Source organism: Megalops cyprinoides, chromosome 21, assembly GCF_013368585.1.
Source record: "Megalops cyprinoides isolate fMegCyp1 chromosome 21, fMegCyp1.pri, whole genome shotgun sequence".
Classification (NCBI taxonomy): domain Eukaryota; kingdom Metazoa; phylum Chordata; class Actinopteri; order Elopiformes; family Megalopidae; genus Megalops; species Megalops cyprinoides.
Window position 1 is genome coordinate 21,593,413 of NC_050603.1, and position 19,236 is coordinate 21,612,648.

The 19,236-nt window shown below is 45.9% G+C and overlaps 1 protein-coding gene across 1 annotated transcript in view; it reads right to left on the reverse strand.

The window, feature by feature from the left end:
- The window catches only part of trappc9 (trafficking protein particle complex 9), a 267,915-nt gene that overhangs the window by 183,574 nt on the left and 65,105 nt on the right, over positions 1-19,236 (reverse strand). The window contains exons 13-15 of the mRNA XM_036555457.1: positions 11,323-11,449; positions 6,955-7,087; positions 970-1,133 (exon numbers count right to left, since the gene is read on the reverse strand). Of these exons, the coding sequence (XP_036411350.1) occupies positions 970-1,133; positions 6,955-7,087; positions 11,323-11,449 (424 nt within the window). The remainder of the gene's footprint in view (positions 1-969; positions 1,134-6,954; positions 7,088-11,322; positions 11,450-19,236) is intronic.

The following is a 19,236-nucleotide window of genomic DNA, read 5'->3' on the forward strand; positions in this document are numbered from 1 at the left end:
ACTAAAGCCCTCAAGCTCAAATGTAGTCAACTTTTCTGTAACTTAGTCAACACCTACTGGCCACCGAAAGAGATATTCTGAATATATGAGTAGATGTTGGCATAGCAACAGCCAGTAGGTATCAATTATCTAAGCAGCGGCATTCAGTTTTACAGGATTTCTGGCTGGAAATGCTTTGGGCTCCTCATACCTCTCCCCTCAGCAATGCAGTCTCTCTCCTCTGAGTGCTGTGGTCACCGTGACCTTCAAAAGCTTGCCCAGGCACTGCTACAACTCAGGAAAAGTGCTTGCATGGCCAGCTGCTTTGTATCAGCTGGTGTGTCTGACCAAGCACTTTGACTCTCTATTGAAGTGCTCTACACACCTTGACGGAGGGAGATTCAGGTGATTTTAACTCTTTATCAACACTTGAGGGACTACTACAAAGTAACTTGCCTTGAACATACATCTGTTGAAACATGTACTCATCAATGAGTCACCTCCACACCACATCCTACGTACACAGAATTCTCCTATGTCTATGCTGTTTTGTTACATTTAGAGCAACACAAAAATGGCTCAAAAAGTAACCTGTTTGGATACAGGATGCAGAGAGGCTGTGTAACACACACTACACAAATATTTTTTGCTTTGTTTGAGTGGGTCACTTTATTTTGGCTTTTGTTTTGTCTTTGTGGGGCAGCAGTGTAGGATAGTGGTTAAGGAGCAGGGCTCGTGACCAAAAAGGTTGCGGGTTCGATTCCCTGCTGGGGCACTGCTGTTATACCCTTGGGCAAGGTACTTAACCCCAAAACTCGCTCAGTAAATATCCAGCTGTATAAATGGATAACATTGTAACTGATGTAAGTCGCTCTGGGTAAGAGCGTCTGCTAAATGACAACATTTTAATGTAATGTCTTTGTCTTCGCGAGGTAGTGCTCCGTTTTGACTGAAACAGGTCTGTGTGTCGGGGGCACCCTCCCGCCCTACCTTTGGTGTTGACGGTCTTGGAGGTGACCTCCAGGGTCTCCAGGAGCTCGGTGCCAATGTTCTCCAGCGTGATGACCAGCTGCTGGGTCTCGCCGTTGAAGAGCTGCACAGACACACTGCTGGACAGCTCTTCCCCTGAGGGGGGCTGCAGGGCATTGGCAGACCTGCAGAAGGAGGGCAATGCGTTGAGACCCCAGCTTCCTCCAGATGAATGCACTCTGGGAGACGCCTGATCTTATTACAGCATAACCTGAGCCAGAAAATTTCTGGTAATATTTATTATTTATCAGAATGTATCATTAGATTTGGCAAACATTCTTATCCCAGCTGCCAAGGATAAGGACAAGGTTAAGGGCTAGGAGTAGGGTTCGGGTGAAAGTTAGGGTTAGGGTTAAGGTTAGGGTTAGGATTAGGTTAGGACCTAGCTTAGGTTAGAGCTAGGGATGAGGTCCTCCATTCACTTTAGAACCAAAACAACCTACAAGTTTTACTACAGCAGTTCTTACACAGAAAAATCACAGTACTGTCCATGGACAAAGAAAACATACACACTCCAGACAAGCAACAACAGCATGGTATCTGTGTCTTAAGTGTCTTTGAGTACCTTTCTGACACACGAGTCAACATCCATCCAAGTTTTACTATCGATTTGGATACTCTGAGCTGTAAATATACAATACAGGTCACGAAATGGGGGTGAAGACACTGTTCGAGCTTTAACAGTGTGGCAGGTTAAAACCTCTTTCAAAGTCACTGAACTTTCAAGATCAAATCACACATCCTTTAAGGATGCTGACAAGATACTGACAAACTCAGACATCAATGCCAAACGGCAGCACTGCTGCAGTGAGTGAGAAGAACCGCTGCCCGCAGAGCGGGCCCCACGCAGGGCCGCCCGCAACCTTTAAGGAGTGCCACTCAACTGCCTCCAGAGGAGAACTGGAGGTTTGACCCTCGTCCAGTTGGAGGCACCCCTCTGTGGCACACTCCATGCAAACTGCCGCCCCGCAGGGAAAATACCCTGGTGATCGGCACCGCCTCTTTCCCCCAGATGGCCCTGGCGCTCCTGGCATAAGTACAAACCCGGGAGCCGCAGGCCCTCCGCTCCATTTAAGTGGACAGCACTAACGGTCTCCAAGACCACACAAAGAAGGCCTAAGTGACGTGGCCGAGATGAGGTTTCCCCACAGGGAAAGGCTTTATTGGGAGACAAAGGCCATGGTATTCTAAGGTTAAGGACAGCTTGTGTACAGCACAGTGTGGGGTTGTGGGAAAGCAAACTCAAATTGCCACAAAAGAAGGGAACCTCAAAAGATGGGAGCTTAGAATTGTGTCCTTGTTCATTCTGAAATTCTTCCACGGTTCTTTATGTGATCCTACCAGGAAATGTCAAGTTTTATGACAGAGAGAGAGAGAATGAGGGAACAGGCTTTCTGCCTGAGATCAGTGTACAAGCCTTGGCCACGCAGCCTTGGATGTAGTCACCTGAACCTGCCTTAATCCCTGATTGAAGTCTACTTGTAATGTAAGACCCTGACCAATGGTGCTTTCCAACTATGTTTGGAAATTGTTCCAGCAAAACATTCCGCAAGATGATTCAACTCCAGCGTAAGATCAGAGACACAGGTCAAGCTTTTACATTTTTGATGAGCAAACCCACGAGGGCTGTAGGGTAAGTGAGATCACTCAGATTGGTTTGACCCTGTGTGTTTTTAAGCCCCAGATAACAAGAGCACTCAAGGAGTGCAGCGGGTCTGGGACATAGTCACACCATTGTCTTCAGCCAAGACTCCATATCAAGTAACCTACAAACATTCAGAGATATGAGGAAATTTCCCATGATGCACTCTGTGTGCTGTGTATCTGACACTCGGCTCCAGTCACTTTCAGGCGGTTGAACACATGCCACGACCAATGAGTGACCACCCATGGTTTCATAAAGGTGAACAATAAGCATGAGTATCTGTTCAATTCTGCAGCGAATGAACTACATGGATACTCACACTAAGAGTGTGTTGGTATGCTGTATGCTCCAATCTGCTCAACAGAGAGCAATTTAAATGATATCACAAATGAATGAAAAGCCGGGAACAACACAGAGTTGTCAACTAGTAATGACAGAAAGTAAGAAATCACTGTAGCATGTTATCGAGTCAGAAGTGTAGCATATCAATATAACAGCATTTTTTCCCAGCATGCATTAAGAAGTGGTACACATTCAGGAAATTAAACAGCCTCTGTTTCACAAATAAGATAAGTACCTGTAATTAACGAATTATCAGTGAGTACATAGCGGTTGTCTTAAAGCATCTCAGGGTAATTTAAAATGTGTCTTGGAGCCGAAAATGCCGATGAACGATTTGAATGATGTAGCTGAAATGATTTGTCTCTCCTTACCCTGCAGTGGAGGAGACAGTCATGGTTTAGCAGGATCAGATTGATATCTGAGAAGTGTCCTCAGTTGCCTTGCACAAACTTTTCAGCCTTTTCAGCTGGCTTTGAAAGGTCTCGACGGAGCCACGTTACATCGCCCGAAACCCACTCTGTGTTAATTAATCTTTCACTTCGCACTACATTAACAATGAGTGTTTTCGCCTGGGTGCCCAGCTACCATTCGACTGCTGAGACGGTGTGTGTGTCAGTACATACGCACTCCTGTCTTTCCCGACACCCGAAGACGCCCGGTTGAGAATTAGGCTGCGAATTCCTGACTGCAGGACAGTGCGCTGGGGTGGGACATCGCAGAACTCCGCCGGAGTCATGGCGGTCCTACGGCACAGAGCTGTCAAAACTGCAAAGACTCAAAATCGCATGTCTCAAACTAACACAGAACTGAGATTTGGCTGAAGGCGACTCCATTCTCAGATGTGGCTGCTATAGTTACGGCCTCATATACAATGCAACATACAATGTCTCCAAGCCATCAGTGTTCAATGGAGGAAGGTATATGCCCCTGCTGTTTTTGTAACATGACGTCCTACCCCCACGCCCACTCCACTCTAACCCCCCCCCCCCCCCCCCCCCCGGCCCTTTCTGCGCTGTGGAGGCACATACTGACAAGACGTGGACTTCATCAGTCTCAATGTGCTGTCTGCCCAGTTCCTATTGGACCTCTGAATCACCAGAATATATATGTGAGTAATCACTGAGGCTACATCTATCACAATAAAATGTTTCTGAGGATCACACAGATCATTAAAAAAAGCCTTTACAGTTTCAGAAAATGGAGGTGTGATTCATGATAATAATACTGTCCGACCGCCGGGGTCCACCTGCCTTCCCAAGGTTAATTTAGTTCCAGTGAGGAAAAGACAGAATGAACTGTGTTTGATTTGACAGTGCTGGTAATACTGTCCAGGCCACACTGCTGTAATGAATTCCACAAGCTCCAAACCTTTGGTTAACTGTAGTCCAGACTCAGTATCACCCTGATCATTCGCAGGTAACAAAAGCTGGAACATGTTCACAAAGTTGTTTTGCAGGCAATTTAAATACAATACTAGAGTATGACTAAAAATCAGAGTTGTATGGCAACTGTATGACAGTACAGCACTCGGACAGGGTAAACACTGTCACACAACAGGACTGTACAAACAAAACCCATTAAGAGATACAATGATTTATGGTATCCAGTCCAGTTGTACAGTAGAACTGAACTTGTTTTTCTTTGACACATCCAGAGGGCGGCCAACTGATTACCCTTTAATATATAGAAGGAAAAGGACGTCACCGCCGTGCTTAAACGCAATCCATCAAATAAATCACAACAACTCTCCATTCCCTTTTTCCCTTCCTTGCCGTTTCGTTTCGGCGAGAAACAGGTGCGCTCGCTGGCCTCTCTTTCACCCCGGCGCACTGTACTGCGCAGGCCCGCCCCCGTCTGCTTTCAGACGGTCCATTATTTTCGACTTCTGCAGAAATGGATTTTCCCTTTGAAGGCATTACGAGGCTCGTCTGCTGCCACAATCCTGCTCTGTATTAGCTCCATTTCCATGTGCTTTCTGCTGCCGCGCGCTGCGGCTGAGAGGGAGAAGATGCTTCCTCCATTTCCTTGAAAAAATAAATGAGTCACGCTCACCCGCGCTCCACCTGATATACACACCACATAATGTCAGCAAAGGGAGAGTAACAGGCTGAAAAGGAAACCAGCCCATGTCACAGGGCTGTACTGTCTGTGTATAGATGTTTAAACCACTGCACCGACAGGCACATAGCATCAATATGAACCTGTGTTCCTGAGTGAATCATGAATCATGGCCAATTCAATTACCGCTGTGACCCTCAGATCGGTGCTCTAACAAGGGACTAAAGCCTGCTGTGAGTATGACATCATAATAGATGCTTTGTAATTCTTGTGGTGTAAAACACGTTTATGTTAAATCATAAAAAAAAAATCCTTGTCCAAAAATACCTGTATGGAGGCTAAGTGCCCATTAATCATGATGATAAGCCCGCTGTTTAAAATTCTGACGTGTCCCGCTATCTCCATTTAGGCTCTCTCCTTGGACAATAAACGCTCCCTTGAATTAATTCTGAAGTAGCTATGCGCGGACGCATCGGTACCATTCCCCCAGTCATATCATAAACATTTCTAAATTTAGGCAAACCCGAACGTATTACAGCCGGTGGCAATGATGTATTAGGGAGAGAGGGCTTTATCGTGGAGGGGAAAACAGTGATGTAATTGCTCGGGGATAGCAGGCTTCAAAGTTACCTCTGTAAAGAAAGGGGTCAAAACTCAAAGTGGCAATCGATTTAGTGTCCATTTAAGTGTCGATTTAAGCCCCTGACTTAACTTTAAGTTTGTGCTTACTCACACCTCTACAAGCGTATGATTTGTATATTTCAAACAAAGCCAATCCAGTCTCCTTGGTTAAATTTTTTCAACTGTTTGTCACAATAAACTCCTTTCTTAAAGTACATTTGAGACAGTCCTGACAGGCAATGTCAGTGATTACCATGTAACGTGTGCAACAGAACCCTCGGTTAATTACCTCTTGTTTCTGGCAGCACTCGCGGGCTTTGCTTGCTTTGAGAACTTCGCATTGAGACTCCGCATGGACTGATTTAAAACTACAACAGACACACATTTCCACGCTAGTACAAAGCACACAATTTCCTTTTCACATGACTTCATGTTTTGCCAGCGCCATGCAAACACACTCGCTGTGAACACACCAAGGGGAGGAAACCAACGGTGATTAACACAATACAATAAAGAGGTGAAGGCACCCAGGCTTACAGCCGGGGACAAAAAGACAGATAAAGCAGCGCCAGGCCGCTACGCTAGCCGCTCCTCTGACACTACTGTGTGTGTGTGTGCCTCAGGCTTAGCTGGCTAGATAAATGCCTATCACAAAGGTGCAGTTGGAATACATTCCCATTTGGGTAATGAGGTAAGGAACGAGCTGCCGTGCTTGGCTGCCCAAAAGTGCTGCTAACCTCTTAATAGTAAGGTGACTTCATATCCACGCAGGTTTAGCCTCTCTGAAACGTAACAACTAACACAGATCGTTTTTAAGTTAAGAAGCTTTAGTTTATGAAGTAAGGGTGGGAGGGGACAGACAGCACCTGTCACGGCGCAAGAGAATCTGTGGTCACCGTACAACGGCTGAGGTTGAGATATAAGGGCACATTACTTTGAAAAATTTGCTAGAATCATTCTGAAATTTAAAGAACTGGAGAAAAATCAGAAAAGCCTGCCATTAACCTAGCAGAGGGACGGACAACAACCAAAGGGACAGCAGCTGACTAATCTCCATACTGTTAAGATCACCATTCACAGTATTATTGATGGATACATATATGTATATTTTTTTTGCCTGTTTGCTTTTCTCTATGTCATTGATAACTGATCTGTTTACGTGCTAGAACATGATAATAAGAATGACTATTTGGGTATTATTGATATAATTGCAACAGTCATGTCAGCAAAGCATTTGAACAAAGCTTTTGAATCTCAATCGGAAAGTGAATTTGTCTCACCGTGGCAGAGAGGTGCTGAGCTGAAGGCGTGGCAGGGCCGGCACCACCTCCACAGTGCAGCCGCTCGTCTTCACCCCCGGCAGGCTGTCCAGCAGGCAGTCACTGGTCACCCCGAAAACCGACGTGTGGTACCCTGGAAATGCAGGGGGCGAGTAGTTTAGTAGAACGCCACACATTCTCTGAATTGGCTGATCCTTCAATGGAGTGACTGACCCTCAATGGAGCCTGGTCTACCAAAACAATATTTAAAAATAAAGGGTCCTGTCATATAATAGCCTCGCCAAACAGATCTAATGAATTTCCACAAATGTTGCACAATTAGGCCACAATCCTTGTTCCAGAATCATACAACATCATACAACAGTATGACTGTATAGGTTCACCAAAAGCACTCAGCAACCACCGTTTGTCAAGCACTTATCCAAATTAGTGCATAATTATCATTGGATCCATAACAACTCAAAGTGGATGAAACAAGTGGGTTCATTATTTTTTGTGCATGCGACTATTACACTTGAAAGCAATCACTACATCTGTGTTTTATGAAACATTTAAAGTGTTACTTCAATCTACATTTGAAATGTTATTTGTCGATCATTATCTTTATTACATTGGTATTTATACAAAAAAGCTCTTGACTTCTTTTAACTGATAACAGGAATTGATCTGAAATTCAGTGTGATTCCGTATCCTTCGGGCCATGTCTCATACAAAATCAAGAATTCACTGTATTTTTCTCTTGGTGGACTGCAAGGATTTATACTTCATAATTTATACAATCTCTCTTGTTACACATTCTTTAAAAACCTTTTTGAAATTTGACCACTGCAGCACATAAACACAGGCTGCAAACATTAAGTTAAGCTGTAGAATAGATAAAGTCTAGTCTTTGTACACTAAACTGGTTTGGTCTTACTGCGAGGAACTTGAGTTTATATTGATTTCAGCAGTGAAACAGTTGAACGATAACAGCCACAGCTGGCTTGAACAGCTTCAATGTGCATTGACAAAGGAACAAACCGAGATGAAGTTCATTTGGATGAAACAAAAATTTGTCGAAATAATAACTTCCCGCTAAAAAGTGAACGGCTTAAATATTTCAGCACAGCCACCATGGCTCGTGTGGAGAGTGGAAATATAAAGACTTGTTCTGGGGGTTACAGATCCACTCATCAACCACCCGTGAGAGAAGGAACAAATCACGCCCGCATTAAAGTATGAAAATGAAGGAAATGGAAAAATGAAGTAAATGAAGCTGCCTTCAAAATCAGCACAAGGAAGTGCTCCAAAATGGCGTCCACAGACACTACACACAGAGGGCTGCGGAAGAATGAACACCCCACTGCCATCCCACACTGGAGTGTGAGGCCCTTAATGGGAAGGGGGGGTGGAGGGCCACACACGGAACTAAATGAAAGCTAACCTCAAGGAGCCAGAGACTCCTCCTCTCCCGCCCACCACCTCAAGCGAGAAACGTTCAATCAAACCGTTCCATTACGATAACGTCTCCCAAGGCAACGTGCAATATTACGCTCCGTGCAAGGGACTGGAAAAGCACATGGACCCACTCTCTCTCTGCGCTTGGAATGGCACTTGAGGAGCCTCGGAGGGTCAATTGGAATTTCACACAGCGCCCACAGGACTCGGCTCCGAGACGGTCCTCGGGAAATTCTCCCCCAGTCATTTCCCCAGACGGCCGCGGAACGGCATTTAGAGCAATTACTGCCGCGTATGGCCGCCGTACGGCTGCAGCGATTACGGGAATTAATGAGGTCTTAAACAGGGATGTAATGAGCGCGACATGACACGCGGGATAACTGCGTTAAGGTAATGGACACCCGTGAACTCGCTCTGGAGGGGAGGCCGCAGATGGGGCGGATTACGCGGGCCCGCCAGAGCGAGGGAGGCCAGGGGGACGGGAACGTGCCGGGAATGGGAGCGCTCTCAGAGTGGCTCCGTTCGGCTTTTCAGGCGCTCCGCTCTGTCTCCCTCACAGAGAAGACGGGGCAAGTCAAGCCGTACCTCTAGCATAAGCCTGCCACTTACACCATGTCTGTGTGTAAATGCGTCTAAGGCAGGGAATGCTTCAAAGGGCCATAAAGCCCATTTTTAAAATGGGATTTTTTATCATTTCAGTTACGACTCCCTGCCTTTTTAAAAGTCTGTGGAACTGTATCATTCATACCATATCATTTCTATCGTATCATTTACCAACTGCGTTCAACTGCATTTAATCACAGGTGTGTTTATTCAACAGTGTGAAGCAGTGGCAGTGTGGAGCAGTGATAATGTGGAGTATTAGCAGTGTGGAGCAGTGGCAGTGTGGAGCAGTGATAATGTGGAGTATTAGCAGTGTGGAGCAGTGGCAGTGTGGATCAGTGATAATGTGGAGTATTAGCAGTGTGGAGCAGTGGCAGTGTGGAGCAGTGATAATGTGGAGTATTAACAGTGTGGAGCAGTGATAATGTGGAGTATTAGCAGTGTGGAGCAGTGGCAGTGTGGAGCAGTGATAATGTGGAGTATTAACAGTGTGGAGCAGTGGCAGTGTGGAGCAGTGATAATGTGGAGTATTAACAGTGTGGAGCAGTGATAATGTGGAGTATTAACAGTGTGGAGCAGTGATAATGTGGAGTATTAGTGTGGAGCAGTGATAATGTGGAGTATTAGCAGTGTGGACCAGTGATATTGTGGAGTATTAACAGTGTGGAGCAGTGGCAGTGTGGAGTATTAACAGTGTGGAGCAGTGATAATGTGGAGTATTAGCAGTGTGGAGCAGTGATAATGTGGAGTATTAACAGTGTGGAGCAGTGATAATGTGGAGTATTAACAGTGTGGAGCAGTGATAATGTGGAGTATTAGCAGTGTGCGGAGCAGTGGCAGTGTGGAGTATTAACAGTGTGGAGCGGTGGTGGTGTGTAATTGAGGCAGTGCGGAGGAGTGATAATGTGGAGTACTGGTTAGGAAACTGGACTCAAAACCAGATGGAAGCTCCACGTAGAACCTTGCTACTGTACCCATGAGTTTAATCCCAACTGCGTCATTCAACCATGTTACAACTTGCATCAAATGATAACACTCTGCGCATCAAAACAAACCCAGCACTTTATTTAAAAAAGACTCGCTTTTAGGAAAATGTATGTACTGTATGGCCTAAAAGCATGTGAGCTAGCCTCACATGAATATTTGTTTGCTCACTCCCTCTGTTCACATGCATTTCTAACTTGGGAAGATGTATCGCAGTCCATTATGAACAATCAATTAATCAAACTGTTGCCTAACGCATATAATTAATATATAAAATTCTGTATCCTTATTCCTTAATTCTCTGTATCCTATTTCTGGTAAAGCATACATGCATAAGCAGTGGCATTTTTGTTCTGATGCACAACAGCAATCTGTATGCAAGATGTAAGAGATTATGTGAAAAGTAGGCGCAATGCAGTGAAATCCATCACGGGCATCTCAGCAGGTGCGCCATCCCGGCCTGACAGTCATGCTGGGAGGCAGCACTGATGACTGACGAGCGACAAGTGACGAGTGACGTGCCCTCACGAGAGATGCCAGGGCGCGGTGTCTGGCCCTGGAGGGGGGCGTGCTCGTCCGTCACAGGGCCGCGTGCGTCACCGGGGCCCCCGCATTACGCATCTATCTAGAGCACGGCCACAGGCGAGCGACCCGGCCGCGGAGACTGCGGAAATCTCTAACAGGCCCGTGCCGACGTCAGAGCGCTAACCCTGAGCCTGTGACACCATCCCCTGGGCCTCGCCCCACGCAGATCTGCCGGAATGAGACCCAGCAAAAACAGGATCTACAGTCCAGGGAAGACTGTCACAGACTGAGGACCCACCTCTTTCGGTCCCCTACCTAACAGCCCCTACACCATTACTGTTCCTCTATATCACTACCTGATGTTATTAGCACTTATGTAGCACTTATTCTATAATCACTATAGAACTGGGTGTTACTGCACTGTGAGACAGACTGATGGACATACAGACGACATTTCAATATCCACCAGTCTGTCTCACAGCACAGCTTATATAGCCACACAATTTGTTGAACCCTTGATGAGCGCATTCCAACTCCAAATTAGCCTACATGGACACAGTAGTACTACAGTAGTTAATATGGTCAATGAAGAGTAATGCTCTAATGCACTGCCTTTGACTCAAACATATCACCAGCAGTAAGGAGAGTAAGAGAGTACTCTGGATCAGATAAATCCCTCTGTACAACATAAACATCTCTGTGAAACACTGGAGAAATTCCTTGACACTTAGTGCCTTATATGACATCCATAACCATCACGCTTGTGAACTCTCGGAGAGGAGGAGGAGGAGCGTGTGGGGGTGAGGGGTCGAGGCTCACCGTTGACTGTGATGTTGCCCGCGGTGCGCGGCACGCCCACCAGGGTGACGGGGTACAGGCCGGACTCCGCGGGCAGGGAGAGGGCGGCGGGCAGGGACTCAAACTCCACCCCTGATGTCAGGAGGCCCTGGAAGACAAACCAGAAGGGAAGAGCCCCACCCCTGATCAGAGGCAGTTCGCTGTTGATCTGCGATCGCAGCGTGATGTCTGTGACAGCAAACTCTGACCCATGAATGATTCCTGACGTTCATTACAATAAAATGAACAACATGTTGAGTGCCAACAGAGGTTCCGAAGCCTGATAAACAACGTGAAAAGACATATTTAGCTAGATGAATTAGTGTACCTATGCAAATATCATGATGAAGTTACAAACTGATGTGTCTGAGGGTATCAATTACGGTCACCAAACCACACACACACACACAAACACACACGCACTCTCACACACACACGCAAACAAACTTTTTCACTCCTGTAATTCTGCAGCCAAGTGGATATTTTGGCAAATTGTTGATCTGGCACTGGAAAGTCATATTTGCTTCCAATAACTTTTAATTTTCAGTTCAATGCTTTGGCTATCTATACAATTGACTTTGAACCATGAGTATGTCCTGATATTGACTTCAAAATTAAATACAATGTCCACATTGACAATAACAGACTGCGTAGCACAACAAAAGAGAGATAGATTGCTGTCCTGACCAAACAGCAGTTAAAAGAGTGTTTAGATGTGGAGGGAATTAGGATTTATTGGGTCTCTCAACAGCTCTCAAACAACTTCAATTCTATTTCACGATGCAATTAAAAATAATAATAGGGGAATAAGGCTTTATGTAGGTGTTCATAAATTGATATTGATGGGACCGTCACTTAATGTGACTTGATGGGTCATTATCTCCTACTGCGCCAAGATACGTGCTGTACTTTGGATCATCTTCTAATTAATCAGAAACCTAAACCCAAGACATGGGGAAGACATAAATGAGGAATATTCTTTGTTACTTTGTTATTTTTTGTCATAAATCTTATTGTGATAGGGGAGTCTTAAACAGAATGGACGACAGGGCCAAATAATATTTCTGTAGTAAAACCTCTAGCAAAATCAATACAGGTGCACTAGTTTATGAGAAAGAAAATGACATAACAAAAAGGGTATTTTCGACGTAACACAGCAGTAGTGCGGTTGTAATGAGTAAGATAATCCTCTGACCCGTGTGACTGCAGTGGAGTGGATTTCGGTCACTGTGCTGTCCTCATCTGCCGTGCTGTATGTGTGAGCCCTGCATCCCTGCGCCTAATCAATCACACTCATCTGCCCATGATATCCCTCAGATCAAATCAGTCCCAGCATGCTCTGGCTCTCTTCCAGGGAGAAAATTGCTCTTGTTCACACCGCGACCGAAAGAGAAACCGTGTTTCTCAAAAACCTGTCTGTGAAGAGATTAAAAATGAGCCTGTCAGGATGTGCGCCTTCTCGCTGCTAGGCTTCTTTTAACCAGGCCGAGGCCCTGGGTTTGGCTCGAGGGACAGACAGGAGCTGCCGGAAGACTCAAGACTCCTCCCACGACAGAAACAGATGCGATAAAGTGGGCCTGGACCGACACCGGACCCTCAATCCACACAAGCACGTCAGCATCTGCTGTTCCGCTAGCCTGTTCTGCTAATCCAGCCTGAACGGGGCCTCAGCAGAGGAAAGATCCACTTCCTGACTGACAGCCAATTAAAGAGCACCTGGATTTTCCTGCCTTAAAACGCTATAAGTCATCCATCCTCGACATGGCGGCCGTTTCTGAGAGGCACTCCACTATATCTCAGTAATGAGCTTTCATACTTACCCAGAGACAATGCAAGTTCTTTAAAAATCTACCCTTTAAACGGTATTACCGCTGGCCCTGTGGCGTGACCGACTGTGGTTAAACGGTACTGTATACAGTGGCAAGGCGGGTAATTCAGGAAATTCACAAGATCCCTCCAGTGTTTTTTAGCCATTTTAGCTTTTTTTTTTTTGTTTGTTTGTTTGTGTTTTAATGGGGGCTCATCTCTCAAAACTCCTTGAGCATAAAATTGCACAAAAAAAAAATTAATGAGCCGTGGCAAATACTTAAACCTAGCTGAGGCCCACTTCGCAGACCTTTTGAGGGATGTTCTGAGCAATCTTTCCCCTTCACAAACACAGAGTGGCCCTTCACCAGAAGCCCTGCACCTGCAAGACCCACGTAAACACGCACAGAAGAACTCGTTTTTCCGGGGAAAAGGAGAATAATTGTGCTGGGGGGGGGGGGGGGGGGGGGAGTGGGACAGGTCACGCTCGACATTAGTGACAGGAAATTGAGTCCAAGAAGCAAGAGGGAGAACACGGTGTACACGGGATGCAAATACACACATGTGATATGGCTTCAATATGGGGTGCAAACACAAAGGGATCAAATAAGGGGGTGCACATGCAACGGGATTAAATACAGGGTGTAATCAATACTGGTATAAATATTGTGTGCAAATACCATGTGTAAAGTGTAAACAAAATGTTTTAAAATATAGGCTGCAAACATTATGGGTGCAAATATGGCGTATAAATATTACAGGTTTAAATATGCTGTGCAAATACTAAGCATTTTAATATGAGGTACAGGTAGCACAGGTTTAAATATAGCATGCAGATCCTATTGACTTAAATATGGCATGAAAATACTATGGCTTTGCATACAGTGTTAACATACTATGGGTTTAAATACGGTATACAATCACTGTGAGTATAAATGTGGGATGCAAGTTAATGGGTGTGAATGTGGGGTTCGAACGTTACAGCAAAAGTACCACAGTAAAGGCATCCCACAGCTGGGATACACCACCCCATGTCCTAGCGCTCAGAGCTCTCACATTTACATTTTACATTTATTCATTTGGCAGACGCTTTTATCCAAAGCGACTTACATAGGTTACAGTATTTTACAATGTTATCCATTTATACAGCTGGATATTTACTGAGGCAATTGTGGGTTAAGTACCTTGCCCAAGGGTACAGCAGCAATGTCCCAGCGGGGATTGAACCGGCAACCTTTCGGTTACGAGTCCTGCTCCTTAACCACTATGCTACACTGCCGCCCACATGGAGCCCATCCTCTGCAGATAGGAGCCCCACATCTCAGAGCCGGTTTACCCCTCATAGCTCCGCCTCGAGGCTTTGCCAGAGGTGGACGTTTGACTGATGGCTCCTATAAGTGGCACCCAGAAATCCAGCGTGAGAGGGCGATTTGAATCCGCCACGCGCCCTTGGATTTACTAAGCCTCTGGACAGGACAGATGCGGCGCCATTCCGATTTGGGACCTCTTATTAGGGTCTGCTTAATTAGTTAGTAATAAGCTTAATCCATAACGGTGAGAGGCTGCTCTTGCCAGAGCGAGCCCGCTCTCCATCTTCCCTGTTCACGGGCGCTACGCCGATCGACCAAGCTCAGAAGAGACGTCAATTACGACGCCGCACTGTACCAAAGCGTTAACTCGCACAAATCACTGAAATTGAATCAGCCCCAAGACTCATCCATATGCTTCTCATTTGCAGGGAGCGCTACGGCTAAACGGCACCTAACGCAGTTAACTGAGAGCAGGCAAAGGCAAAGCGATAGCACGCAGACAGCTGCATTATAAATACTTGGGAAGTAGAGCCCATGGAAAACAGTGCCAATACTGTAGCCAGCTACTTTGTCCCCATCACTACAGAGGCCAGCTGCTTTCCAATTCACTGTGACTGGTGCTTTTCCAGCGTAACTTAACTGACATTTTGGACGCTACTTGAGCCATCTAAGTCACTGGCCATCAAATGATTATTGTTGCTGCCTCAGAAAACAACACAGAGACCTTTTCAATGATCCTCCTTTCCTCACCCCCTGAACCTCATTTTGCACATCAGTGTTCAGATCTGAGGCCCTGTGCGGGGATCCTCCCAATGGGCCCTTTGCTATCAAGAGGCTTTTGACTGACTTATGGCATCGCTACCAGCTACTCTACAGAAAGGGCCACACATAACAAAGGCAAATTGTCCCGCAAACTACATAACCCAGACATCCAACGAGCAATTAAATGGGAGTGTGATAAACCCTCCTTGGACGTGTTGACTCTTGGAACGGAGCGTGGGGCACGAGGACTGTGACGGCACTAAACACAAGTGATTCGCATCGTGATCACGTCGACAATTTTTCCGGCCATTTCACATTCACATTTATTATTTGGCAGCGATGACGCTCATTAGGAGACTCGCAGATGAGGCCTTTTTGGGCTGTCCACGGCATTCCGAGAGCCTACGCCTCTCCATAGACTGCCATGATTACACAATTGTATCACTTGCCATTTCAATACAAACAGAAATGTGGAAGCCACAAAAGGGTAAGTTGTAAGAAGTCAACGGTAACTATGCAGTTTGCTTCAGCTGTTTGTTAGCTTTTTCTGCTATTCCCCTCCACCTCAATGAGTTCTTGAAGGGAGTGTCAACTAGAGCAAAAAGGCTGTGAATCACATTATAACACAACAACAGTTCTCCACTGTAGAAACTGACAGAATGACAGGATAGCATCACCTAGATTCAATGCGGGCCTAAACCTGGCTCACACCACCATCAGCACCTGCAGGAATCCAAATTCAACAAGAAAAATAAAACACGAAGGCTAACCGGCCATTGTGCTGCCTGCAAAATCGCTGCCATTTATAAGCGAATTTGGCGTGAACAGACGTTCGTAGATCACAATTAAATTACACTTCTGCGGCACGACGAAATCTCAGGAAATTAAAGAAATTTAGGATGCTGTTACAGCAAAGTGGGTTCAGACAGGCCATTTCCTAACCGCATTAATGAATGGCTTTTTATGAGCAAACAGGCAAGTTTGGTTTGTTGTTGCATAACTGCAAAGCCTTTGGCTTCATACAGGGTAAATTCTTCACAATGCACAATTTGCATGGCAGAAGGCACAGCTGTGAAACAAACACAACAGAGCCAGGAAACTTGGATAGCTTGAAGTTTGAAAGAACTGCAAAAGCAACATCAAAGTCACCTTGGACAGCAGTGTCTGACAAACAAGCGACGTAATGTAACAAGTACATTTTCCAGTACTATATTTCATAACTACCTTGCTAGCAAGATACAAGTAACAACAAAACACAAGCTGTTCAACTAGCTCGCTAGCTAGCATTAGCAACTGCGTGATTCACAATCCCATGCTGGGAACCAGAGCTGACTTGCCATGATGTAGATCATTACGGATTTTGCTTCCAGACAGGGGCTGGAAATAGAATCCAAATAAAGTCAGTCTTGTTCCCTATTGCCTCTGTGAAAGGCCCAGAATTGCTCACGCATCCTGGCTCTCGTACAGTAAGGGGGTTTAATGTGGGAAAAACACCTAAATTTATAACAGAATTAGAAAGAGATTGAGCATTACCGATCCGTGTCATAAATTTCTGCAAATAGCTAAATGCCACCATCACTCATTTATGAAATATCGGCCTCATTAAGATTCCTCTTTTAAGGTTACAGCTCACTTTCTGTGGCATTCATTTGAAGTGGACATCTTGCTTTTCCAAAGGGAATTAATGTATGCAGGTATGAGTACCCAGCCTAACCCATCAGGGAAATCTCATTTCTGCACAACCTTGAAATGGTTAATTACCTCCTAGGCCAATGCTGATGACAGGTGAGTAAATATACGCATTCAAATGCCATTTTAATCCTCAGTTGAAATCACCTAGGAGCTACAAAGTCAGCACTGGCATTTTTTTTCTCCACTTCCTCTCCAATTATGACAATCCAATTAGCATTCAGACCAACTGTACTGTACTGCGGTCAATTAAGACAAGATCCAAACATTCAAAATTTTGACTAGCAAGTATATTAGTTGCAGTAGTATTAACACTTTCCAGAATGTGGGACTGCCTTAAAAATACTTACGATTTTTCATAGAAAAACCCTTCTCCGCAGAAAATGCGCGACAAATCTAAGAAGCAAGCATCACAGCAGTAAGGATGCCCTTGTTTTTTGCCCTTGGACGAGATCCATATTCATCCTAGAAGCTTCAGTCTTTAGCCCTGTTCGCGTGTTTGTATTCAATTTAACTCATTTCAAAGGCATTACACAGAAGAGAGCGGGCGCGCAGTGGTTTCTCTTTCGAGTTCAATTTCAAATGAGTCACCAGTTGAGAAAATGAATAAAATGAATCAAAAGGCAGAGATGTAATGTAATAATGCAATAATAATACAGTCGTTAAATAAAACTCAATTCTGGAAAAAAAAAACCTTTGTTCCCCCAGGAGAGGGAAAAGAGCCCTCGAAACGCGGAGCTTAAGTGTGAGTTTTCCTAGCGAGGGAAGCGGCGGCGGCGGCGGCTGCGGGAATGATCCGCCAGACTGAGTGGAAATCGATGAGAGGCGCATAGCGGTCGGAAGGCTGCTGTGGGGTGCAGGCCCGGGCAGAGCGGAGGGGCGCTGCTGCTCTGACTGCTGGGTCACCTTGCTGGCAGTGGAAGAGGAAGGTGCCTTTGGTGACGGTGGCGGTGGTGACAGACAGCAGACCCCCCCCCCCCCCCCCGCGGACCTGCGGGGCGCAGGCATGGTGGCGGGCTGCCCGATGGCTGTAAACACCATAAAACAAGGTGCCGCTTGTGTGGGGGTCACCCTGACGCTCTCGCGCCCCCCCAGCCTGAAACGCCACCTGAAGGTTTGGCTTGTAGGGCCGGATTCGCGAAGCCATCTGCGTCCTGATGCACCGCGGCACGGGCTGATTTGGAGAGGCCCCTCTGTGTGTGTGTGTGTGTGTGTTCTCTCACCTGGCAGGCTGCCTGTCACTCTCCCTAGGAGTCAGGGTTAGAATATCCCTCATTCCTGTTCACCTCTGGGTTTCCAGTCTGTCACTGTACCCTGTCCCTCTCCCTCCCTCCTTTTCTCCCTCTCTCTTTCCCTCTCCTTCCCTATCTATCACTCTCTTCATTTCTCTCTTTGCCTCATGTTCTGCCTCCTTCTCCTCTCTCTCTTTCTCTCTCCTTCTCCTCCTCATTCCTTTCCCCCTCTCTTGCTTTCTCCTTCCTTCTCTTTGTTCCCCTCCCCCCCATCTTCCCTCTCTTTCTCCCCCTCCCCCTCATTCCTTCCCCCCTCTCTCCCTCTCTCTCTCTCCCCCTCATTCCTTCCCTCTCTCTCTCTCTCTCTCTCTCTCTCTCTCTCTCCCCCCCTCTCTCTCTCTCTCTCTCACTCACGGTCACGCTTTCCTTCCATCAGCCCTGCCTTCCTGCAGTCATCATTACACCTTGCAGATGCTCATAATTCCGCTCCCTCCGCGCGACCTCTGAGTGCCATCACGGGCCATTACAATGAGAGGCAAATTACTCACCCAGACCCTATCAGGTAATACCAGCACTCTCACAAATGTCACATTTTCATTACAACGCGCCTGCGAGGATGCTTCACAGCCATTAGGGAGCGGCCTGCTAATGCTGGGCCATACGCATTCCCACACTTGCTGTGTGGCATCACACGGTACCTGCCGCCGAAACCTTTCAATACGTCCTGTTATCCAAAGACAAATGCCGCGTCTGGAACATTGCAGCTTCCTTAACTGCATATGTAGCATTCTAGTTTTAACGTGTATGATAGCCCTTCAGGTAACACAACAGTAAGAATTTGTTTTTAATGTACATTATGCCCTTTCAGGCATAAGGGAAATAAAGTAACTGGCTGAGGTGCTTTTCCATATATGTGAACCTAATACACATGTAAAGGTTCTCATTAATTTCCCAAGGCTGTAGACAATGGATTTGGATACTACAGGGCCACAACACATTCTTAGCAATCTAATAAAGAGGGCAATCAGAAGAAACTGAAGGATTGGTTTCAATATGTCTTATAGCGGGAGACAACCACATCCACAGTGAAATACGAC